Genomic DNA, 25,536 nt, shown 5'->3' on the forward strand with positions numbered 1-25,536 from the left:
TCTGTTTCATGAACTCTTTTTTTGTTTGTTTGTTTGTTTTAAGGACAGGATTTCTCTGTGTAGCTTTGGAGTCTGTCCCAGAACTCTCTCTGTAGACCAGGCTGGCCTTGAACTCAGAGAGATCCGCCTGCCTCTGCCTCTCGAGTGCTGGGGTTAAAGGCCTGCTCCACCACCTGGCTTGCTTTTTTTGGTTGTTGTTTTTGTTTATTGTTGTTTTTTTTTGTTTGTTTTTGTTTTTTGGGGGGGAAGGGATGTTTAGAAGCTCTAAATGAAAATGGCAGTATTATCTGGGATATGTCAAGACCAAGAGATCTTACTGATATCATCTCTTAGAGGAAGTGTTAAGCTCATTAAGGTAACTAGTGATTTTGATGTTTCCTGTGTAACTGCAGCTGCTGCTGTGAAGGTTTCTGTTTGTACAGTTGAGTGGCATGTTAGGGGAAGGCTTTGTCGGGGCTTGACTTTCCCGCAGCTTTGTAAAAGGAAGAGGGCCCTCAGTGGCTTCCCTTTGTTTCCCACCAGGAAGGGACTGTATTAGAAATAAGCAAGTGGATGTTAGCAGACAGACCAGCCTGGACCCCTTCCTGTCCTTGCACCCCAAGATGTTTCTAGAACTTATGAAATAGACTCTCATAGCTTCGGCTGGCCTCAAACTCATTATGTGCCTGAGAGTGACCTTGACCTTGAACACCGTCCCTTGTTTCCCAAGTGGTGGGATTTTTGGGTGGGGGGTGTGGGCTCTGTTTAGGTCTTATTTTTTTTTTTTTTAAAGATTTATTTTTTATTATGTATACAGTGTTCTGCCTGTATGTATGAGGGCACCAGATCTCATTATAGATGATGTGAGCCACCATGTGGTTGCTGGGAATTGAACTCAGGACCTCTGGAAGAGTAGTCTGTGCTCTTAACCTCTGAGCCATCTCTCCAGCCCTGTTTAGGTCTTATTATGTAGTCTAGCTGACCTGCTTCAGTCTTGATGTTGAGTTCCTTCTGCCTCACCCTCCCAAGTACCAGGGTTATTGGTGTGAGCCACTGTGCCCAGCTAACAGTTCAGCTTTTGTTGCGTGTGTTCACCATTTAATGTGTGGTAAAGTTGCTGGGGGTGTAGCTTGGTTTGTAGAGTGCTTGAAGTCTGAGACTCCACCTCAAGCACTGTGTAAAGCAGTATGGTAATGTATGCCTGTCACCCCCAGCACTTGGAAAGGAGAGGTGGGAGGATCAAAAGTACAAGCTCAAGCTGGGTGTGGTGGTGTTCCTTTAATCCCAGCTCTCAGAAGCAAAGATAGGTGGAGATAGATGAACTTGAGGCCAGTCTGATCTACATAGTTCCAGGCCAGCTAGGGCTATCTGGTGAGACTGTCTCAAAAATACAAACAAAAGCATCAGATCCAACAACAGAAAAGCAAGCAACATGTGCCCATTTTTAACAGTATGGCTCTTTTTCAGTTGTAAGTTGTTTTGCCAGTTAGGTATGCTTCACTGGCTCAGGAAGCAGGTGGCTTCATGACAGTTGCTGTATCACCTGTGATAGTTGGGGTGTGTGTGTGGATCAGGGACATCTGATGTGTCTCTTGCCTGTCCTAAAAGTCTCAGGAGAGTTGTACTGTGGGCCATCTCACTGTGCCTTTGAAGTTGGACCTGGAATCCTGGTGTCTATGTGTGATGCTGGTGGTAGCCACTACTGTTCATTTTCCAGTGTCCTGTGCCTGGAGTCTCAGTTCCTTGCTTCTCTGTCAACTACAGTCTTCTGTGCCCCTGGTGGTAGCTTCCCCCACCTATGTTATTTGTGAATACAGCAGGCTAGTGGGAACTAATGAGAGGCCTAATGGGCTGGAACTAGTCTTAATCAAGAAAAGGGAGATGGACAGGACAGGTTTGTGTAACCTGCTGCAGTTACTGCAAATGTGGTGAGTGAGCACAGTCTGGCCAGTGGTGGCATGCCCATCCTAGGGGTGGAGAGGTTAAGTGTCTGTGCTCCAGCCTTGTAGCCCCACCCCCACCCCTGCACTGTTCAATTCAGAGACTCCCTGAGGACTGAGACCAACCCGACTCTTTTAGGATGTTCATCTTAAGTGGGCGAAAGTAGAAAGGATGTAAGAGCTTAGTACCACACAGAGTTTCTTTTCTTTAAAGATTCATTTGTTATGTATATAGTGTTTGGGGCACCAGATCTCATTACAGATGGATGTGAGCCATCATGTGGGACCCGGGAATTGAACTCAGGATCTCTGGAAGAGCAGTCAGTGTTCTTAACCTCTGAGCCATTTCTTCAGTCTCTCATACACAATTTCTAAGTTTAATTTTTTAAGATTGATTTGAAATTTCTGTGTTGGCTTTTTGTATGTGAATGCAAGTGTCCCAGAGGCCAGAAAAGGATATTTATTGAATCCCCTGGAGCTAGAGTTACAGGCCAACTCATGGATGCTGAGAATTTAACTCAGGTCCTCTGTAAGAGCTGCAATCAGGGTTTCTCTGTGTGTCTCTGGCTGTCCTGGAACTTGATCTGTAGAACAGGCTGGCCTTGAACTCACAGAGATCCTCCTGCCTCTGTCTCCTGAGTGTTGATATTAAAGTTTTGCTCTGCCATTGCCTGGCTTAGCAAGTGTCCTTAATCACTGAACTCTCTCCAGCCCCTAACTTGTTCCTTGAAATAAGACTCTGTCTCAACCTGGAGTATGCTCATTCACTGGTTTAGACTGACTGGTGAGCCCAGGGTCCTCCTGTCACTCCCCTGTGCTGGGATTACAGTTGTGGCACTGTCCACCTGCATTTTTATTTATTTTTTTTACAGCTATGTCTACTTGCAGATGTGCAGGCACGTGTGTGTGGTGGCCCATGGTTGACATCTTCCTTAATTTCTGTCTGCCTTGTATTTTGAGCTTTTGAAACCAGACCTCCTCACTGGGCTAGTCTTCTGAGCCCCTTTGCTATCGTGGGCACACCTACCTAGTATTTACGTGAGTATTTTCAGAGCAGCTGCATCGCTCACTGAGCCGCCTTCCCAATCCCTCAGTTGCTTTCTTAGTGAGGTAGGCAGAGGCTGATTGCCCCTATCTTGATGCACTCATTTGGTTACTGTTCCCTGTGCAGAGCTTCCTTCTTTGTTCTTTCTCCGTGTTTGCAGGCTGGTTGACTGATGGTAAGTAGCTCTGCACACTTTCTACCTTTTCTGCAGCCCGATGTTTAGAGGCAGCAGCTTGAGGAGCAAGTGCTGTTTTTTTTTTTTTTTTTTTTTTTTTAAAGTGTTAGCATTTAATTGGCCTCCCTGAGTGGCTTCAAGCCACCAGAACACAGGCACCTCCAACACCCTTTATCTTCTCTTCAGCTCTTCTGCTGAAAAATTTGGCTTTCACAATGACAGGCTGCTTAGGGAGCTTTCCCTTCCCCAGAACTTTGTAGTAGCCCGATGGCACGACATCGATGATGGGAGCAACTCCAGTCTTGTTCTTGGCAGCGTTGACCCGAGTCTGCTCACTGACCAGCGTCCACAGTTTATCCAGATTGACAGTCGGGCAGAAGCTCTGGTTCCTCTTTAAGTGGTAATGCCTCATCCCAACTTTCCCGAAGTAACCTGGATGATATTTGTCGAAGTTGATCCTGTGATGATGCATGCCTCCAGCGTTCCCGCGTCCTCCTGGATGCTTGCGGTGTTTACCGATGCGGCCATGGCCGTGGCTCACGTGGCCCCGGAGTTTCCGGGTCTTCCTCAGTCTGGATGGCATGGCGGTGGCAGAAAGGAAAGAGCGCAAGTGCTGTTTTTATTAATAGATTGCATTTGTATGTGTATATATGTGTCATGTGTACAGGTACCCAAGGGTGCCAGAAGGATGTCAGATCCCCAGGAACAGGAGTTGTAGGACATTAGATATGTGTGTGTTAGGAACTGAACCCCCTGGCCTTCTTGAAGAGCAGCAAGTGCCCTTCACCACTGAGCCATCTCTCTAGCTCTAAATGACACTTTCAAGAGCCTCTTATACTTTCTGTGGTGGTTTAAATGAGCATGTTCCCCATAATCTCAAGCGTTGGAGACTTGAGCCCCAGTTGGTGGTGCTGCCTGGGGAGGTTTAGGAGATGTAGCCTTGCTGGAGGAAGTAGATCAGTTGGGTAGTGATTTAAGAGTTCATAGTCCTAGCTGGGCGGTGGTGGCGCACGCCTTTAATCCCAGCACTTGGGAGGCAGAGGTAGGCGGATCTCTGTGAGTTCGAGGCCAGCCTGGTCTACAAGAGCTAGTTCCAGGACAGGATCCAAAGCCACAGAGAAACCCTGTCTCGAAAAACCAAAAAAAAAGAAAAAAAGAGTTCATAGTCCTATTCTCTCTGCTTTGTGTTTATGTTTTTTTTTTAAAAAAAAAATATTTATTTATTTATTTATTTATTTTTTTTTTTGGTTTTTCGAGACAGGGTTTCTCTGTGGTTTTGGAGCCTGTCCTGGAACTCGCTCTGTAGACCAGGCTGGTCTCGAACTCACAGAGATCCGCCTGCCTCTGCCTCCCAAGTGCTGGGATTAAAGGCGTGCGCCACCACCGCCCGGCTATTTATTTATTTCTTATGTATACAACATTCTGCTCCATGCCCGCACACCAGAAGAGGGCGCTAGATCTCATAACAGATGGTTGTGAGCCACCATGTGGTTGCTGGGAATTGAACTCAGGACCTCTGGAAGAGCAGTCAGTGCTCTTAACCGCTGAGCCATCTCTCCAGCTTCCTGTGTTTATGGTTGAAGACATGATTTCACAGCTCTGTGCTCCTGCTGCCATGTCCACGCGCACCATGATGGACTCTTAGTCCGTTAGAACCATAAACCAGAATATATTCTCTCTGCCTTAAATTGCCTTTACAGTCATGGTATTTTTACCCCTACAATAATGAGTAACTAATGCAGCTTCAAAAGCTGGTCTTTCTTTCTTTGTTCTTTTTTCTTTTTTTCCCCTTGGGACAGGGTCTATGTTGTATTTGCTTTTCTGCACATATCTCAATGTGTAGACCAGGCTGGCCTGGCCTCTTATCTCAGAGATCTGCCTACCTCTGCTCCAAGTGCTGGGATAAAAGGTGTGTGCTAACACGCCTGGCCCTCAAAGGGTGCTATTAAACTGGGTGTTGGTGTACCTGTGTAACCTTGTCAATGGGAGTTAAGGGCAGCAGAATCCAGAGCTCTAGCTTGGGCTACACAATGAAATAATGTCTCCAAAAAGAAAAAAACAAAAGAAAAACCCAGAATAAAGTCTGTTCAGGAGTCATGTTGAGAGGCCATAGCAGTCAAACAGCCTTGCTCTCAGCTGATTGATAAAGGGAAGTTTGGCCTGTGCTGGGTTTGGGGTTGTAAGGAGATAGTGAGCTAGCATTTTCTGGTGCTGCTTGCAGGTTTGCCTCAGCTCTGTGTTGCTCCTCCAACTGCCTAGGAAGTGGGGAAGCCCATAGGAAGAATGTTTTCTTTCTTTTAAATTTTACTTGCATTGGTATTTTCCCTGTATGTCTATCTGTGTGTGGAGTCAGAGACAACAGTTAGCTGTCATATGGGTGCTGGGAACAGAACCCGGGTCCACGGAAGAGCAGCAGTCAGTGCTCTTTGTTTGTTGGTCCTAGGTTCCTAGTTGTCAGGACTTTTCTGTTTGTTTTTGTTTTTAAAGCTCCAGCCCTTCCTTATTTATTTATTTGTTTGTTTGTTTATTTATGGTTTTGTTTTCTGGCACAAGGTTTCTCTGTGTATCCCTGGCTGTCCGAACTCTGTGTCCTGGAACTTACTCTGTAGACCAGGCTGGCCTCAAACTTACTGGTATCCGCCTGCCTCTGCCACCACTCAGCCATCTTTTTTTTTTTTTTAATTCCTTGCATTATAGAACTAAATGGAAATATTCCACTCTTACATTGCCATAACAGAATTTCATTAGTCTTCTCTACCCCCAGAAAAAGAGGGGGGAGGAGAGAAGCTTAGAAAACATGGATAACAAGGTAATAACAGGAAAAGGAATTAAAATGCTTTACTTAAAAAATCATGAGTGGAGGGGCTAAGGATACTGACTGCTCTTCCAAAGGTCCTTAGTTCAATTTCCAACAACCACATGGTGGCTCACAACCATCTGCAATGAGATCTGGTGCCCTCTTCTGGCATACAGTCATACATGGAGGCAGAACACTGTAGTGTATACATAAAAAATAAAATCTTTAAAAAAAAATCATGAGTGGACCGGCAGTGGTGGTGCACACCTTTAATCCTAGCACTTGGGAGGCAGAGGCAGGTGGATCTCTGTGAGTTCGAGACCAACCTGGGCTACAGAGTGAGTTCCAGGACAGCCAGGGATACACAGAGAAACCCTGATACAAACAAACAAACAAACAAATCATGAGTGGATGATAAAGTATGTAGAAGCTGAAAATTTGCAAACTATTTAAAACCTGGAACCTCTGTTCAGAAATGACACAGATGGATCATGGGTGGTGAGAACAGCAGAAAGGGATTATGGATGAATCTGCGCTGTTCTGTTTCCTCCTTGTGCCACCTGTCTCCAAGAAAAAGCCTGATACTGATTTAAAACTAAGCCAGGACAATGCTGGCAGCCGATCCAGTGAGATAACCTGCTTGTCAGTAGATTCTTCCACTAGGTTGGAAAAATTTTGATCTGCACGCCAGATCTTATGAATCTCATTGATTTTTGACTACTTGACACACAATTATGCAGCCAATCAAATTATTTGGAGATTCATGAGAAATAGTTTGAGCAGGTACACTCAAACCTGCATTGAATCTGATATTGCCGTGAGTCATGGAAAAATGAGACTGTTACATTGCCATCTGGTGCAGCTTGGTAAAATCTAGCTGTGGAATGGCATATGTCCTTGAATGGTATAGGCCTGCAAAAACAACTGGAGAACTCAAGGGCTTGTGCTGGCACAAGATGGTTACACCCTTAGTGGGAAGGGAATAGACAGTCTTCAACATGACCACAAAGATCTGTTTGTAACACTTAATGATGGATTTTAGAGGGCCAGCAAGAGTGATTGCCTCTCAGTTGAGTTGGAGCATATCCCCTGCCACCTGGACCTTAGCCCTTATACGCTTTTATTTTGCTACCGCCTTTCCTAAAGAGAGCCAGCCACACTGACTAGCAGGGACCACCAGCTGTAAGCTAACTTGAAGGTCTATGGGCAGCAGTGCTATTGGTTGTAGAGATGCTAATGACCTTTTCCAGTTTGTCGATGGTCATAGTAAAGGCTTTGATAATGGCATCAGTGGATCCAGCCAACGTGATAATTATCTCAGGACAATTTCCTTCTGAGATGTTGATATGTGCACCATTCTTCTCAAGAATCTTAACAGATTTTCTTTCCTTTCCAGTGTCACTGCCAGCATCCTTTCCATGCACAAGTACCCCGATTGTGAGAGTCATACTGGTGTTCCAGCAATTTGGGGAGCTGGACTTTGAGTGGCTAAGTCTTTGGTCACTGGAGGCGAGAGTTGACTGAAGGGAAGAAGGGAGTTGGTAGGTGGAGGACTTGATTCGAAGAAGAGGGGTCCTGCTGCTTCTGGTCTTTTGTTTTGCTCAGGCTACCCTTAAACTCCTATCCTCCAGCTTTAGGCTCTACAGTAGCCAGGGCTATGAATGCAGCTGTCACATCTGTTCTTTCCACAACCGGTTAGAGGATACCCTACTCTGCTTTTTCCTCTAGTTAGCCTGAAGACTGTTGGAACACTTGATCCTTTAAAAAAAAACTTAAAACTGAATTAAAGCATTTGAAACTTTGTGTGTGTGTGAGAGAGAAGAGAGAGAGATGGCGCGTGGGCAGTCTTTTTCTCTGTCTTGTCTGCCAGCTCCCAAATAACCACATGGAGAAAACTTGGCCTGTAGTTTCGGCTTGTCCCACTAGCTCTTATAACTTAAATTAATTCATTTTTATTCATCTCGGTGTTGCCATGTGACTCATGGCTTTTACCTCTCCTCCTGCGTGTCTTACTCCCTCCTTTCTTGTTCCCTGAAGGTTTTCTCTTTGTAACAGCTCTGCTGTCCTGGACCAGGCTGGCCTCGAACACACTGTCCTCAGAAGTTCTGCCTAACCTCTTCCTGCCTAGCTGGTGGCCATTCAGCTCTTTATTAAAACAATCACAGTAACACATCTTCACACAATGGAAAGGAATATTCTACAGCATATATACATATATTTATAAAGGTTTTGTCTGCACAGTGTATCTGTCCACCACTTTTGTGATTGGTGCCTGTGGAGGGCAGAAGAATATGTTGGATTGCCTGGAACTGCCATATGACTGCTAGGAATCAAACTTTATTCCTTTGGAAGAGCAGCCAATCTGAGCCAACTCTCCACCCCAGAAACAGTTTGGACTTTTTATCTACTACTTAGGAAAAAAAAAAAAATCTATCTCATCCTTTTAGATTGAAATTCTTAATTTTTTTGTTTTGTTTTGTTTTTTTGAAGACAGTTTCCCAGACTGACTCTTTATTCTGAGACCTAGAATAAACCTGAACTACTGGTCTCTCACTGAATCTGAAGCTTGTTTTTTTTTTTTTTTTTTTTTTTTTTTTTTAAGCTAATCAACTCTTCATCTTCTAATGCTTTGTTACTAATTTATTATTAAAGTATTACAGGCATACACAGCCATGCCTAGCTTTTTACATAGGTGCTGTGGATTTGAACTCTGGTCCCCGTATTTGTACAACCAATGGGGGTTTTTGTTTGTTTTTTTCTTGAGACAAACTCTCACTATGTAGACCTGGCTGACCTTACAGAGCCATTCACATTCCTGTGTTGAAGGCTTAATTAATAAAATCAGCCATAGGGAAATAAACTGTAGGAAAGCTGGCCTATTATGTGCTGAGAAATGCTGTTTTGAAGGATACACCAGGAGGTCCTGGCAGCCGCCCTGCTGGCCTGTGCCTATTCGTATCCCGTGCACCTGAGGAGCCACCAGCCCTCTTCACTCCCAACCCTGTGGCTGACCCTGGGAAGTGTGATGGGTTAATAGGCCTGTTCCACCATGCCCTACTTTCTGGTCTGATTTCTCTTCCTGAGATAGTGTTTTCTCCAACCAACTGAAGGCAAGGTTTGGGATCAAAGGACTTTTGATTCCCCCCCTTCTCGGAGTGTCTGTGTGAAGACTGTATTGCTATATCATCAGGAAAGGTGATTTAGACAAAAGAGAATTGTATCATTGTATCTCAGGTGCTGTCTCAAGTTGCAGAGTTGTTACAATAACGTTTTTGGATGGGTGGCTACAAAGAAATTACTTTCTCATGGCTTAAAAATTTTTTATTACACAGTGTAAAGGGATATTTCACAAGAATATATGACAGATTTATGTGAAGCAGTAATTTTGAAGGAGTGAAGTGTTTGAAGATCACCTGATCTATCTAAAATATATCTCTGTTTGACCTTGAAAACATATCTAACATGACTAGGTTTGGTAGATTTATTAACCTGTATTTCTTTATTATCCTAAATAGCTTTTAGGGATTAAAAGTTTACATTTTAAAATGTGTTGTATAGGTACACTACCTTAAACAAGAGTAGAAACATACACAGTATAACCAAAATAATCTTTTTTTTTTTTTTTTTTGGTTTTTCGAGACAGGGTTTCTCTGTGGTTTTGGAGCCTGTCCTGGAACTAGCTCTTATAGACCAGGCTGGTCTCGAACTCACAGAGATCCGCCTGCCTCTGCCTCCTGAGTGCTGGGATTAAAGGCGTGCGCCACCATCGCCCGGCTAACCAAAATAATCTTTTTTTTTTAAAATATTTATTTATTTATTATGTATACAATATTCTGTCTGTGTGTATGCCTGCAGGCCAGAAGAGGGCACCAGACCTCAATCCAGATGGTTGTGAGCCACCATGTGGTTGCCGGGAATTGAACTCAGGACCTTTGGAAGAGCAGGCAATGCTCTTAACTGCTGAGCCATCTCTCCAGCCCCCTAACCAAAATAATCTTACCTTGATATCAGTATACAAAAATTCATACCAGTGTAAAATATTTGAAACCAGTGGTTGTTCAAAAGTAGATTAACAACCCACCCTTTTATCCCATATTTTTATACTATATCCTCCTTTTTCCCCTCAGAAAGAGATCCCTGAGTCTAATCTTTGTTAGCTTTTTCCCTAACCATGACCAGTAACAATTTTTAACCAACCCCCCTAAATGAGACAAACATCAATAAATCATTGAATGACCTAAAACCATCCACCCCATGTCTTGGAAATGTGGGCATTGTGTTCTCTAGACTGCTTCCTGTTGTTTGTGGGCAACGTCATCATTGGGGGATCCTGAGAAAACTGAGTTAATTGTCAGGTCCTGGGAGAGCTAGATTTTGGCCAGTCTCAGTGTGTTGGGAAAATGTAGGGCTTATCTGAAGTCTGGCTGGAGAAGTCTGTGAGGCTGAACCATCTCAGCCAGCAGCTTTGAAGCTGTTCTGGATGTAGAACTCTGAGGAAAGTGCAGCAGAGGCATCTGAGAGGCTGGGTCCCCTGAGCCATCCATTTTCATAGGTGTCTGTTCCCCTTGCTCTGAAAACACACAGTCTTTCAAAGGTAACGTACATATGTGCAAACAGAATTTTTTGTTTTATGTTTAAGCAGGTAAATTATATATCACCTGTCTTGTAGGTTTTTTTTTTTTTTTTTAAGGTTTATTTCTTATGTATGTAACTAGGATTTTCAGAGGGGGCTCCCCTGATCAAACCTGATCCTCTTTAACCTTGAACAAATCCACAGTGTTTCATTTTCTGTGGAAACAGAAGTATAACCTGTTTCTCAAAGCAATACATTTTTTTGACTTCTAAATTGAAGCATCCCTATAGTGTCTAGGTTGGTTTAACGCATCAGTCTCTTATACAACCCAGTGTGTCTCAGCAGGTGTCATTTCTTGTTCATTAGCTTTCAAAAAATTCAAAATTAATACAACACCATATAGGATTTAGACACTGTGCATTTTTCATCTTTGCATGGCTTATGCTTTTTATATTATTTTCTTCTCTCTTTAAAGACTTTATCAGCTTTTTCTCCTATGGCTGTCTATACCCATTTTCTTTTCTTTAAGCCTACTCACAATTTTAAATACATTGTAACCTGTTTAGGGTGTCGTCCCCCCCCCCATCTGAATCTGTCTTTACTAAGCATCTGCAGTGTTCTTTGGTCACATGAGACAACTCTTAAATTGCTAGTCAGTCACCATTATGGCAGCTCAGCCCACAGGCAGCAGCAGCACACCTTTATATGCCACTAAGCACCAGTCTACCTGAGAGACTGCAGGACTGTAGGACTAGGCTCTTTGTCCAGAAAAAAATTTTCTTAAAAAAAATATTTATTTATTTATTTATTTATTTTATTTATTTTTTTTTTTTTGGTTTTTCGAGACAGGGTTTCTCTGTGGCTTTGGAGCCTGTCCTGGAACTAGCTCTGTAGACCAGGCTGGTCTCGAACTCACAGAGATCCGCCTGCCTCTGCCTCCCGAGTGCTGGGATTAAAGGCGTGCGCCACCATCGCCCGGCTATTTATTTATTTATTATGTATGCAATGTTCTGTCTATGTGTATGTCTCAGGCCAGAAGAGGGCACCAGACCTCATTACAGATGGTTGTGAGCCACCATGTGGTTGCTGGGAATTGAACTCAGGACCTCTGGAAGAGCAGGCAATGCTCTTAACCGCTGAGCCATTTCTCCAGCCCCCCAGAAAAAATTTTTTTTTCAAGACAGGGTTTCACTGTAGTTTTAGAACCTGTCCTGGAACTAGCTCCTGTAGACCAGGCTGGCCTCGAACTCAAAGAGATCCGCCTGCCTCTGCCTCCCGAGTGCTGGGGTTAAAGGCGTGCGCCACCACCGCCCACCTTTTTTTTTTCTTTCTCAGTCCCTGTGTTTGAATAGTTGAGCCTCCATGTTAGATGTCATTTATAGACGGATATTTCTTTGGGCCTCCAACTCACAAAAAATGACATGGAGACTTACTATGAAAGCTCGGCCTATGGCTTAGGCTTATCCCATTAGCTCTTAAAACTTCAATTAGCCCATTTCTGCTCCTCTGGGTCTTGCTACGTTACTAGTGGCTTTTACTTGTGCCTCCGCTGGCAACTCCTCCTTTCTTCTTCACAGAGCTCTCTTCTCTGTCCCCAGAAGTCCCACCTAACCTCTTCCTGCCCAGCTAATGGCCATTCAACTATTTTTTTTTCAACTCTTTATTAAACCAGTCACTGTGATACATCTTCACACAGTGTAAAGGGATATTCCACAACAGATGTAACCTTTCATTTAGGAACCAGGTCAGAGATCAGGGCACCTAAAATACTTGTGACATCTCTGTTTTGGCAAGGAGGAGGCTTTAAGGTGCCCAAAGACTTTTATGGCTTTTAGTCAAGAGAGAAACTCGTTAGTTTATTTGGGGTCTTTTTATCATATATTGCTGGCCAAATTTTATCTCCTGTTTTCGTCATCTCCACCCTTTGAAGAGGTAACCCTAACTGCTCTTACGACATTGCAATGACAGCTCATCGGACATCCTCCAGGTGAGTGGGGCTGGAGTGGCTGGAGAGGTTGGCCAAATCCTGATTTAAGTCACAAGAAGGGAAGCAGGAAACCAAGTGTTCAAATGGCAACCAACCACTGAAGTGCAATTGGCAAAAGACTTTTTCTTTTTAACAGAGTTTTTTGATAACAGAGTTCCAGAGTTTTCAGTTTAGCAGAGAAGCCTGCTTTACAGAGCACCAAGTTCAAGGTTATATAAAGCACAGCAATGCTATTTGTCTTAAGAAAAGCAGATCTGAGGTTATGGAACATCATTTATGGTAACTGTTCTCTAGAAACTGAGGAAGGTTGTAGACATTCCTATGTTCCTTCTCATATTTGTTGTCATTCCAAATTCTCTTATCAAGAAAGATCAGCAGTGGATGTTCGTGTGCCCATGTCACAAATTGATTATATTTCCCACATGACTTTATTTGAACCCCAACAGTGTCAGTCAGGGTACCCCAGTGGGTCTGCATCAGTGATCCCAGAAGTGCATTGGTAGTTTCACTTGTGTAACAGCCAAGTGTGTAGGGGAAGAAAGTTCTTTTTTTCTAAAAAAAATTTATTTATTTATTATGTATACAATATTCTGTCTGTGTGTATGTCTGCAGGCCAGAAGAGGGCACCAGCCCTCGTTACAGATGGTTGTAACCAGATGGTTGTACATGTGGTTGCTGGGAATTGAACTCAGAACCTTTGAAAGAGCAGGTAATGCTCTTAACCACTGAGCCATCTCTCCAGCCCTGGGAAGGAAGTTCTTGACTGGTGCCTGGAGAAGGGTGAGAGGGAGGAGTGAAGACAAGAGCGATAGTGGGACAAGGCCAGACAGCTAGGAGGAGCCAGACTGAGGAGATTTATGCATATGAGTGTTTTGTCTATCTGCATGTATGTTTGTATACCATGTGCGTGCCTGGTGCACAAGGAAGTCAGAGGAGGGCATCAGAGCCCCTGGAACTTGGTTAGGGATGATTAAGAACTTCCATTGAGGGCTGGAGAGATGGCTCAGAGGTTAAGAGAACTGACTGCTGTTCTGGAGATCCTGAGTTCAATTCCCAGCAACTACATGATAGCTCACACCCATTATAATGAGATCTGAGATCTGGTGCCCAGAACACTATATACATAATACATACATACATACATACATACATACATACATACTTCCATTGAGCCGGGTGGTGGTGGTGCATGCCTTTAATCCCAGCACTAGGAAGGCAGAGAGAGGCAAATAGATCTGTGTGAGTTTGAGGTTAGCCTGGTCTACAAGGGACTGGACAGGCAGGACTGTTACACAAAGAAACCCTGTTTAAAAAACAAAGCAAAACAAACAAACAAGCAAAAAAACTTCCATTGGGTGCTGGGAATCAAATTCTAGTCTTCTGTAAGAGAATAAGTACTCTAAACTTGAGCCATCTCTCCTGCTCCCTATTAGACTCTTGGTCAATCTCAATCTCTCTCTCTCTCTCTCTCTCTCTCTCTCTCTCTCTCTCTCTCTCTCTCTCTCTCCCTCTCCCTCTCCCTCTCCCTCTCCCTCTCCCCCTCCCTCCCTCCCTCCCCCCCCCCTCTCCCTCCTTTCCCAAGACGGTTTCTCTGTCCTGGAACTTGCTCTGTTGACCAGGCTGGCCTCAAACTCAGAGATTCGCCTGCCTCTGCCACCCGAGTGCTGGGGATTAATGGCTTGCGCCAACACCACCTGGCCTATTAGAATGGGCTCCCAATAGCCTGCTCCCAGTTTTTCTGTGGTCTCTAAGATATCTGTCGAGTGATGAACTGAAGATAGGCTTTCAGGCACTTTGATAGCTGTGGAAGGGCTAGAATTGTGTGATGTTTTTCCCAGATGGCTTCTAGAGAGGGAGACGGAAGTTTAGTCATCATTTAACTTTTAGGCTAAAATAGCAGCCAACCTGTCTCTTGCAGCTGTAGGTAGGTGTTTTAGTGAGTCAAGGTCTGAAGTCTTATATCTGGGCAGCATTTTTCTTTTTCTTTTTTCTTTTCTTCCTCTTCCTGCAACTGCTGTTGCTGCTGTTATTGTTTGAAACAGGATCACTATGTCACCCTGGCTGGTCTGGAACTGTGTAGACCAGGCTGGCCTCAAAGCCAGAAATATCCACCTGTCTCTGCTTCCTGAGTACTGGGAATAAAGCTGTGGGCCCTGACTGTAGCTTTGATTAAAAGTATAGAGGGAATTTTCCTTCTGTGCTGACTGCTCTTCTTTGTGGGCTGGATGGTGGTTAGAGCTCATTGATGGTGTGTATTTGTCTTTCTTTCTGTTTGTGTTTCTGTCTGTCTCTATGACCTTCCTGAGTAAGAGAACAGATGATTCCCCAGATAGTCTCCTGGGACCCAGTTGATCTTTGATGCAAGGGGAGGATATTCTTCTGACCACATCAGTGTAGCCTCTAAATGTAGTTATTGATCACACCCAGGTCAGATTCACCAGTCTATTTCTTGTTTTGTTTTGTTTTTTGGTTTTTATTTTTAATTGATTTTTGTTGAGCTCTGCATTTTTCTCGCCCCCTCCCTGCCTCTCCCCTCCCCTTTAACCCTCTCCTAAGGTCCCCATGCTCCCAATTTACTAAGGAGATCTTGTCTTTTTCTACCACCCATGTAGATTAGATCCATGTATGTCTCTCTTAGGGGCCTCATTGTTGTCTAGGTTCTCTGGGATTGTGATTTGTAGGCTGGTTTTCTTTGCTTTATGTTTAAAAAACACTTATGAGTGAGTACATGTGATAATTGTCTTTCTGTATCTGGGTTACCTCACTCAGTGTTTTCAAGCTCCATCCATTTTCCTGCAAAATTTAATATGTTGTTATCTATTTCTGCTGTGTAAATGGACCACATTTTCCTTATCTAGTCTTCGGTCGAGGGGCATTTAGGTTGTTTCCAGGTTCTGGCTATGACAGACAATGCTGCTATGGACATAATTGAGCATTTGTCCTTGTGGCACAATTGAGCATCTTTGAATATATACCCAAAAGTGGTATTACTGGGTCTTGAGGAAGGTTGTTTCCTAATTTTCTGAGAAATCACCACACTGACATCCATAGGGGCTGTACCAGCTTGCATTCCCACCAGCAACGCAGAAGTGTTCCCTTTACCTCATAACCTCTCCAGCATAAGTTGTCATCAGTGTTTTTGATCTTGGCCATTCTTATAGGTGTAAGATGGAATCTCAGAGTTGTTTTGATTTGCATTTCTCTGATGACTAAGGATGTTAAACATTTCCTTAAGTGACTTTCAGCCATTTTAGAATCCTCTGTTGAGAATTCTCTGTTTAGGTCTGTACTCCCATTTTTTTTTTTTTTTTTTTACCAGATTATTTGTTGTTTGATGACCAATTTCTTTTTTTTTTTTTTTTTTTTTTTTTTTCGAGACAGGGTTTCTCTGTGGTTTTTTTGGAGCCTGTCCTGGAACTAGCTCTTGTAGACCAGGCTGGTCTCGAACTCACAGAGATCCACCTGCCTCTGCCTCCCGAGTGCTGGGATTAAAGGCGTGCGCCACCACCGCCCGGCGATGACCAATTTCTTGAGTTCTTTGTATGTTTTGGAGATCAGTCCTCTGTCTGATGTGGGGTTGGTAAAGATCTTTTTCCCATTCTGTGGGCTGTCGTTTTGTCTTGTTGACCATGTCCTTCGCTTCACAGAAGCTTTTCAGTTTCAGGAGGTTCCATTTATTAATTGTTTCTCTCAGTGTCTGTGCTACTGGGGTTATATTTAGGAAGTGGTCGCCTGTGCCAGTGCGTTCAAGTGTACTTCCCAGCCGGGTGGTGGTGGCGCACTCCTTTAATCCCAGCACTTGGGAGGCAGAGGCAAGCGGATCTCTGTGACAGAGAAACCCTGTCTCGAAAAATCCAAAAAAAAAAAAAAAGTGTACTTCCCACTTTCTCTTCTATAAGGTTCAGTATGGCTGGCTTTATGTTGAGGTCTTTGATCCATTTGGACTTGAGTTTTGTGCATGGAGATAAATATGGGTCTATTTTCATTCTTCTACATGTTGATGACCAGTTATGCCAGCACCATTTGTTAAATATGCTTTCTTTTTTCCATTTAATAATTTTTGCTGCTTTGTCAAAAATCAGGTGTTTGAAGATGTGTGGATTGATATCCGGGTCTTCTATTCGGTTCCATTGTCCTCTGTGTGGATTGATGTCCGGGTCTTTTTTTTTTTTTTTTTAATATTTATTTATTTATTTATTTATTATGTATGCAATATTCTGTCTGTGTGTATGCCCGAAGGCCAGAAGAGAGCGCCAGACCTCTTTACAGATGGTTGTGAGCCACCATGTGGTTGCTGGGAATTGAACTCAGGACCTTTGGAAGAGCAGGCAATGCTCTTAACCGCTGAGCCATCTCTCCACCCCTGATGTCCGGGTCTTCTATCCGGTTCCATTGTCCTCTGTGGATTGATGTCCGGGTCTTCTATTCGGTTCCATTGTCCTCTGTCCTTTGTTTGTTTGTTTTTGTTTGTTTGTTTTTCAAGACAGGGTTTCTCTGTAGCTTTGGAGCCTGTCCTGGAACTAGCTCTTGTAGTCCAGGCTGGCCTCAAACTCACAGAGATCCACCTGCCTCTGCCTCCCGAGTGCTGGGATTAAAGGTGTGCGCCACCACCGCCTGGCCCTGCTGTCTGTTCTTTAACTATCATGTGATATTTAGATAAAGCTGGTACAGTACCCACACCACTTGCCCTGGATGAGTGACCCCCTTGTTATGTAGACCAGAGATCCTCTGCCTCCCTATTGCTGGGGAGATGAACCTGCAGCATCATGTCCTCCTTTCTGATCTGATTTCTCTTCCTGAGATACAGTGTTTTCTCCAAAAGCAGTAGAAGAAGGATTTGGAACAGAGGTTTGGACAGGGCTTGCAGGGTGGGGCACTGCGGACTGGTTGGTTCTGGTTGGCCTCTGGGCCCTTCTTTGCTGTTCCTGACCTACTGAACTGATGTCCCAGATCCCAGGATGACCAGGATTTCTTTCCAGCAGGAGACCACTGCCTACAGCTCTTGTGAAGATGTCCACTCCAGACCCGCCCCTGGGTGGAACTCCTCGGCCTGGCCCTTCCCCAGGCCCTGGCCCCTCACCTGGTGCAATGCTGGGCCCTAGCCCTGGCCCTTCACCAGGCTCTGCCCACAGTATGATGGGGCCTAGCCCAGGACCTCCTTCAGCAGGACATCCCATGCCTACCCAGGGGCCTGGAGGATACCCTCAGGACAACATGCACCAGATGCACAAGGTAGGCATGCTGTGCTCTCATTTGGTACTCTGTTCTCGAGACTTGCCTGAGCTTGGGACCTTGGTGTTCCATACAAGGCTGCTGGAGCCTCCCTGCAGGCTAGAAGGGACAGATTTTTGTGGAGGTGATTTGGCTTGGTTCAGATTCCCACCCTGTGTCTGCTCCTGTGAACAAAGGGTCGGGCTGTTGTCCTGAGCCAGGGGCTGAGCAGCCATCCCACCCTACATTTCCCATACTTGTTAGGGAACAGTGTGCCAGAGCTTTCTTTTGTTAATAAAGGGGTTCCCAGATCTTTAGAGGAGGCTTAGGCTTTCCTCCTCTTCCTTCTTCTTTTTTTTTAAAGCCAGAGTTTCTTTGTAGCTTTGGATCCTGTCCTGGAACTGGCTTTGAACTCACAGAGATCCGCCTGCCTCTGCCTACGTAGTGCTGGAATTAAAGGCGTGTGCCGTCACCGCCCGGCCGAGGCTTCTCTCCTAACTGCACTGGTGGCCTGCATGCTTGAAGCAGTGCTGAGTGCTCAACCTGTTACTGAATTTAGGCTCTGGACTGCCTTCTTCCCACTTTGTAAATTTGCCAGCAAGGCTGCCAAGTAACTCTCTGTCCTGCTACCCGGTCCTCCTCTTAGAGCTGGCTGCGAGTAATAGTCTGTGCCCATGGAGGCGAGGGTGTGAGAAGATAAAGTTGAAGCTGCACTAGGCTTCACCATGGCGGCTTTGTCAACTGCTCTGCCTCCCTGCAGAGTCTTCCTTGTGTTTGCTTACGCCTCTGCAACTCGGTTTGGGTTGATCCCTATCCACAAATGAGGAAGGCCCTCCCTTGCTTGTTTCATCCCTCTATTTGGGTTGTCCTTGTGTGCTAACTGTGCTCTGCTTCCAATACATACCCTTTTCTGACTCCCTATTTTCCGGATTGTTCTGTTGTCTTAGTAGTATGGCATTTGCTTTGCCCTTTTCCTTCTGTGAAGGAAGCTGTGGGTCATATGCATAAGCCCACCTTCTGGTTTACGGGCTCCTGCAGCATGTCAGCCACATCCCCTCTCCCTATCTTTCTTCTCCTAGCATTGCTCACATGTTCTACTACCTCTGACAGGTGCCCTTTGGATACCTATCATATGTCCAGAAACCTGCTAGGTACTGGAGTCCTGGATGACAGCTCCTCCTATGCTGGAGCAAGGCTGTTGTTCAACATGAACAGTTTTGGGGGCCTGCCTATGGCCTTGGGGTGTGTACCTATGGACCCATAGGAAGCTGCCCCCATGTCCCTGTCCCAGCTTCCTTTGTTACAGCTGTACTGAACTGTGGTTTTGGTGTCACTCTGCTTCATCATATGTTAGCCTGTGAGTTTTTTGCAGAGCAGGATGCTTGTTAACCAGGCTCAGTTCACAGAGGGTTCTTAAGCAATGCCCCTTTATAACCGACTGCTGTAGCCATTTCCCTGGGAGGCATGCCCACTCCCAAAGGTGCCATGTGTCAGCCTCCCCTCTACAATGCAAGGACCCTGTTTTATTGTGCTCTGCTCAGTGGCAGGATACCTCTGCAATAGCTTCTTTCCAAGCTGGCAGGCGGCTATTGAGGACAGTGGAGCATCTGGTATCTCAGTGTTGTCCAGTCTGTGTGCAGACCTGTTCGTATGCCCCTTTGATTTATAGTCTCCAAGGATGAGGAGACGTTAGCCCTAGGTTTGCAGCCATGCTTCTTGGCACAGGGAGGAATGAGCCAGGACAATCCTACTGGGAGCTGTGGCATGAATCCTTTCTTTGTGGTTCTCACTGGCTTAAAAGAGAGCTCCATGCCTCTGCTGTCCCATTGCCTAAGTAGTCACCTTCTCCAACAGCTTGATTTTGTCTCTCTTGTCCTGACACCCAGAAGCTGTGATGTCTGTGCCTCAGAGCTAGCCTTATGACCCCCTTAGGTTGACTTCTGTGTGGTCTTCCTGATGGTACTTTGCTTGGCTGCCTCTTGCTGTACTTGACTGACCTGTGTCCTTGCACTTCTCATAGCCTATGGAGACGATGCATGAGAAGGGCATGCCTGATGACCCACGATACAACCAGATGAAAGGGATGGGCATGCGGTCAGGGGCCCACACAGGTATGGGACCCCCACCTAGTCCCATGGACCAGCATTCCCAAGGTACAGTCTTTCTAGGTCCCTTTCTGCTTCCTTTTGTTCATACACCTGCAGCCCACAGTGTACTTTCTTCCATGGGAATTTCGAGGACAGCTAGGACAGCTGAGCTGTGGGGAGGGCTTGCCTGGGGCCTCCCAGGTGAGGTGTGCTGGTGCTCTGTATAGTCTCTTGCCTTGAGCAGGCCTTGAAGACTGAACTGGTGGAACAGAGATGGCCGATCAGCATGGTATTTGAGGTCAGGACTTAGCATGGTGGGGCCTGTGGGCTAGCAACTCCAGTAGTGCCTCAAGACCTTGCCTTAGGCAAGCTGACTTTTCTACATGAGGAGATTGTAGTAGGTGACTTGTGGAGTCCTCCGTGTTCCAGGGGCAGCTAGCAAGATACTGAGTCCTGGGGCCTCATAGGAATGACAGGGGTAGTTTGCCTGGCCAGAAGGTAGGCTTGATGGAGATTGGTTTGGAGGTCTTACCTTTGCATTGATCATCTGTATCCTACTGAAACATCCAAGCTTACAGCTACATGGGCTGCTGGACTGAGGCTGTGACTTAGTCACCACCCTCTAGGTGCTGCTTGACTCAGGAGAGTGGTGTTGCCTGGCTACTATGTCTAGGAATGCCAGGTGGTGTGGATGTGATTTAGCAGTCATAGTGCTGCCAAGTGACCACTGAATTAGTCTTCTTTCCCTACAGGTTACCCTTCACCCCTGGGTGGCTCTGAACATGCCTCCAGTCCCGTCCCAGCCAGTGGCCCATCTTCAGGCCCTCAGATGTCCTCTGGGCCAGGAGGGGCCCCATTAGATGGTTCTGACCCCCAGGCCTTGGGGCAGCAAAACCGAGGCCCAACCCCATTTAACCAGAACCAGCTACATCAACTCAGAGCTCAGATAATGGCTTACAAGATGTTGGCCAGGGGCCAGCCATTGCCTGACCACCTGCAGATGGCCGTGCAAGGCAAGCGGCCAATGCCTGGAATGCAGCAGCAGATGCCAACACTACCTCCATCCTCAGTGTCTGCTACAGGACCTGGGCCTGGATCTGGCCCTGGCCCTGGGCCTGGTCCAGGACCAGCCCCTCCAAATTACAGTAGACCCCATGGTAAGGCCTACATCCCTGCCTCTGGAATGGGGAGGGTATTGAGTGTGGATGATAATGGCAGGCATCCCTGCCTCCCAGATGTGGTTATCTGGGACTACTGAGATAGATAGGGTTATGTTGAGATAAATATACTTTGTCCCTCTCTCTGACCTTATTTGTGGTGTGTTCCCTGAGCTAATATGAGCGTAGGCCAGCAGGTTTGAACACAGTGGTCTTTATGGTGCTTTGTTTTCTTGAATGTAGGTATGGGAGGGCCCAACATGCCTCCTCCAGGACCCTCAGGTGTGCCCCCTGGGATGCCTGGTCAGCCCCCTGGAGGACCTCCCAAGCCATGGCCTGAAGGTGAGTTTCTTTTCTCTTGGTGGCATGCCCCATCTTCTGTCATGAGCCTGAGCTATGCCGGATCCCAGAGATGGGCTCCATTCCCTTTCCCCAGAAGTGACTTTGGACTTTTCTGTGGGGTTCAGTTGGGGTCTGCAGAGGACTTGCCCTGTGGATGGAGGTTGTCCTGTAGTCTCCTTAGCAGAGAGGGAAGGCAGGGAACGTGTCTACTATGGGATTCAAGAAGAATGGCTGGCTTTAATTGTGACAACAGGCAAGCTTGCTCAAAGACAGGATGCTTCTGAGCTTAGGGGAGGAGGGTGTCCAGCATGGCTTCCTTCTCTGTAGAGAGCAATCCCAGTGGAGGATGTGTCTGCTGACTGTGTGTGCCCTTGGCCCTGTCCTCTCATAAGTGTCTTTGGATATTTCAGGGTCTATATTTGGGTTGGGACAGTGGACCCTCCCTGATCTCTTGGGGTCCGTGGTGGATCATTGTATATTAAAATCTGGTTTGTTTGGATGTGGAATAGAGCCATTCTCTTCATCTGAGAGAGAAGCTATCCAAGACTCAGTGCATACTTGATGGGCAAATAGCAGCAAACCCCATGTATACTGTGTATTTTCTTTAAACACTCCCTGTGATGAAGTTTCATTCATTAAACAGTAAATGATAAAACACATCAGTCATAGAGTAAGCAGGAACGCACTCAGGACAATGTGCACTGAACTTGCCTCTACAATGGTGTTGTGAGGAAGCAGTAAATGATGCAGAAGTAGAATTTGGGTGTAGCTCTTTAGAACAGCATGCAATTGATATCTTGCAATCATTTATTCCTGGAGTTTTCCATTTAATATTTTTAGACAGCCATTGACCAAGGATAATTGAAATGGCAGAGACAAAGCTTCTAAAAGGGAGGAGTGAACTACTTTAGAGGAAAGACAGGCATGGTGTCCCTGTGAAGCCAAGCACAGAAAAACCAAACACTGGGTGGTTGGGTCTGAGGTGTGGGAGAACCTGGCTGGAGGATGGGTGTGTCCAGGTTCTGGCCCAGTGAGAAGTAGGAGGGCTGAAAGAGCTGGCCTCCGGCCCCAGAGTTCAAGCAGCATATCCCGCTTGCCTCTCCAGGACCCATGGCCAATGCTGCTGCCCCCACAAGCACCCCACAGAAGCTGATTCCCCCCCAACCAACAGGCCGCCCTTCACCTGCACCTCCTGCTGTCCCACCTGCTGCCTCACCTGTGATGCCACCACAAACACAGTCCCCAGGGCAGCCGGCCCAGCCTGCTCCATTGGTGCCCCTGCACCAGAAGCAGAGCCGCATCACCCCTATCCAGAAGCCCCGGGGCCTGGACCCTGTGGAGATCCTACAGGAGCGGGAGTACAGGTGAGCACCCAGTGACTGCACTGCCAGTGTTGATTGCCAGGTACCAGAGAATGTTCTTTCATCTCTTTCTTAGGCTCATTCTTGTCCCACAGGCTGTGCACTTCTTCTGGCCATCCAGACCTCACTGCTGAGCATCCTGGTCCTGCTCCCTTTCTTCCTTGCACTTGGTGCTCTGGCATTGCTGGAGTGCTTAATGCTTTATTCCTGTACAGCCATTCTTCTAATGGGACTGAGCCACAAGAGAACAGGCAACATTTTGACCTCTGTTCAATGCTAATATTCTGCCCTGGCACATAGTAAGTGTAATATAAATAAGAAGATAGAGTAGGGGACTTTTCCCACACAGGTATCTTCTTAACCTGTAGACAAAACATTGATGCCCGTGGGCTATATAGATTCCCACAGCCCTGTGTCTCATGCTGGGGCTGGGTTGCCTGATGTCACAGCTCTCATTGGTCACATGGGATTAGCACCTAGCTAAGTCACTGTTCTAATTTGCTTTTCCATTGCTGTGATAAAATACTGACCACAGCAATTTGGAAAGGAAAAGGGTTTATTTCACCATAGACTTCCAGGTAACAGTGCATTACTGCAGGAAATCAGGGCAAGAACACAAACAGGACTTGAAGCAAAGACTGTGGAGTAACACTGCTTGGTCTCTAGCGCATAGTTTCTTCTATAGCTCAGACCTACTTTCTAGGACTCAAGCCGCCCACAGTGGGCTGGCCCATCTGATCAAGGCAGTTGTGCAGTTGAGGGTCCCTCTTCCCAGGTGATTCAAGCTTGTGTCAACTTGGCATTCAAAACCAGTGAGTACAGTCACCATCAGGTCCTGGGCTTGCTGTGATCCCAGCAGGCCTGTTTCCAAGAGCACTCTGAGGCTGCTTGCATCTGTTCTGTGTTGTAAATGTTGTCCTTTTCTGAGGCATCATCTCTTACAGCTGGGCTGGGTCTGCCTCCTTTGAAGGACAGATCCTTTATAGTCTCTAGCTTTAAAGACCAGGTGACTTCCTTCAGACCAATAGTCCTCACCACTTGCCCTTTTCCTGTCTCTGCCCAGGCTGCAGGCTCGAATCGCACACCGAATTCAGGAACTTGAAAATCTTCCTGGGTCCCTGGCTGGGGACCTGCGAACCAAAGCAACCATTGAACTCAAGGCCCTTAGGTTGCTGAATTTTCAGAGGCAGGTGGGTCTGATGGCCTCAACTCTGGGCTTATGCGGCCTTTTCTGACAGTGGGGATGCTGGGTTCCGAGAGTGCTTGGAAGGATATTACCTGGGATACCTGTGTGGTTGGGGCTATTAGGATCTCAGGGGAGTTAGTTTCACTGTCATGGCCCACACTGCAGCAAGACCTGGCTGTGTATACCCTGTGGATACACAGGTGTGGGCTCCTGAGATTGCAGTTGTCAACTGGAAGGCAGGATGCCTGGTGAGTCTCTTCCTGAGGTTTACATATCCCCCAGGAACTGTATGTGTGGCTGTGAAAAAGTTCAGATTGCTCATGTTCTGCTCCTTGCTTGTCTCACCTGTGGTACCTCTCAGGTGTCCTACATTCTAGCATGTGGTCATCCCTTGTAAGCATCACCACAGGCATTATAAACCCATCATGCCTGATGCCCGTGTCTCCTTTTCTACCCTAAAGCTGCGCCAGGAGGTGGTGGTGTGCATGCGCAGAGATACAGCTTTAGAGACAGCCCTCAATGCCAAGGCCTACAAGCGCAGCAAACGACAGTCACTGCGGGAGGCCCGCATCACTGAGAAGCTGGAGAAGCAGCAGAAGATTGAACAGGAGCGAAAGCGCCGCCAGAAACACCAGGTGTGTTTGCCACAGGGCCTTTGGGGTGCATTCTTTCTAGTCAGTTTTCCTATGACTTAGCATAAGAATGCTCTGGGCATAGCAGTGTGCCAGTACACAAGCCAAACAAAAAGAGAAGATGAGCAGTGGTCACTCTGGACAGATGAGAGGTGGGAAAGGAGGAGTAAGGACAGAGAAGAAGGAGCTACCTAAGGTGAAAGGGTATCATTGGGGTTTTCATGAGGGGAGACAGCAGACTTGAGTGAGGGTGCCAGACTGAGGAGGGGCAGTGGGGACTAGAACATGCTTCCCTGTTTCATCTTGAATCAAGGATCAGGGTAGCTAGCAAAGTGAGCTATAGGGCGTAGTGGATAAAGTGAGTGAGGGCCCTGTGCGGTATGGAGTATTTGGACTTTTGCTCTGAGCAAGGGGAAACCACAAGAGACTGAATAACTTCAGTTATTACAAAGTCCATCAAGGAAATGAAAATCTACAGTCAAGTAGGTTTATGGATGAATCCAGTATTCTCATTTGTTTTGTTGCGTATTTATTTTTAAATAGATTTAGGTTTATTTTATGCATTTTTTAAATTTATTTACTCTGTATCCAATATTCTGTCTACATATATGCCTGCAGGCCAGAAGAGGGCACCAGACCTCATTACAGATGGTTGTGAGCCACCATGTGGTTGTTGGGAATTGAACTCAGGACCTTTGGAAGGCAATGCTCTTAACTGCTGAGCCATCTCTCCAGCCCCTATGCATATTTATTTTGCCTGCATATATGTACATCACATACATGCCGAGTACCCAAGGAGGTCGGAAGAGGAGAGCATCATATGCCTGGGAATTAGAGTTACAGATGTTTGTTAGCCACCATATGGGTTCTGGGAATTGAACCTAGGTACTCTGCAAGACCAACAAGTGCTCTTAACCACTGAGTCATCTTTCAGCTCTGTTTATTTATTGTTGAGACAGAGTCTTGCTTTGTATCCCTGACACTCATACTCTCTGAGTAACCCAGACTGGCCTCAAACGTAACAGTCCTGCCTCAGCTTCCGGTGGTTTCTTATTCATAGTTGC

The 25,536-nt window shown here is 46.1% G+C and overlaps 2 protein-coding genes and 1 pseudogene across 10 annotated transcripts in view; 1 reads left to right on the top strand and 2 right to left on the bottom strand.

Moving 5' to 3' along the window:
• Positions 1–25,536, top strand: part of Smarca4 (SWI/SNF related, matrix associated, actin dependent regulator of chromatin, subfamily a, member 4) — a 102,693-nt gene that overhangs the window by 6,255 nt on the left and 70,902 nt on the right. For 8 of the 9 annotated variants that reach the window (XM_057766805.1, XM_057766801.1, XM_057766803.1 and 5 more), the window contains exons 2-8: positions 17,479–17,728; positions 19,728–19,860; positions 20,547–20,951; positions 21,195–21,293; positions 22,399–22,657; positions 23,718–23,844; positions 24,302–24,475. In XM_057766805.1, coding sequence (XP_057622788.1) covers positions 17,507–17,728; positions 19,728–19,860; positions 20,547–20,951; positions 21,195–21,293; positions 22,399–22,657; positions 23,718–23,844; positions 24,302–24,475 — 1,419 coding nt within the window. In that variant the 5' untranslated portion in view covers positions 17,479–17,506. Of the gene's footprint in view, positions 1–17,475; positions 17,729–19,727; positions 19,861–20,546; positions 20,952–21,194; positions 21,294–22,398; positions 22,658–23,717; positions 23,845–24,301; positions 24,476–25,536 lie in introns of all 9 variants that reach the window. The other variant, XM_057766802.1, reaches the window with a different exon arrangement.
• Positions 3,245–3,738, bottom strand: LOC130872638 (60S ribosomal protein L27a-like). Its single transcript, XM_057766811.1, has one exon. It carries the CDS (start codon positions 3,720–3,722, stop codon positions 3,276–3,278), a length of 447 nt encoding a protein of 148 aa, XP_057622794.1. The 5' UTR covers positions 3,723–3,738; the 3' UTR covers positions 3,245–3,275.
• LOC130872637 (poly(rC)-binding protein 2-like) lies at positions 6,532–7,384 on the bottom strand (annotated as a pseudogene).

Source organism: Chionomys nivalis, chromosome 4, assembly GCF_950005125.1.
Source record: "Chionomys nivalis chromosome 4, mChiNiv1.1, whole genome shotgun sequence".
In the NCBI taxonomy this organism is placed as follows: domain Eukaryota; kingdom Metazoa; phylum Chordata; class Mammalia; order Rodentia; family Cricetidae; genus Chionomys; species Chionomys nivalis.

Coding starts and splice junctions, on each gene's coding strand:
- LOC130872638 (XM_057766811.1), bottom strand. CDS start 3,722: ATGCCATCCAGACTGAGGAAGACCCGGAAACTCCGGGGCCACGTGAGC.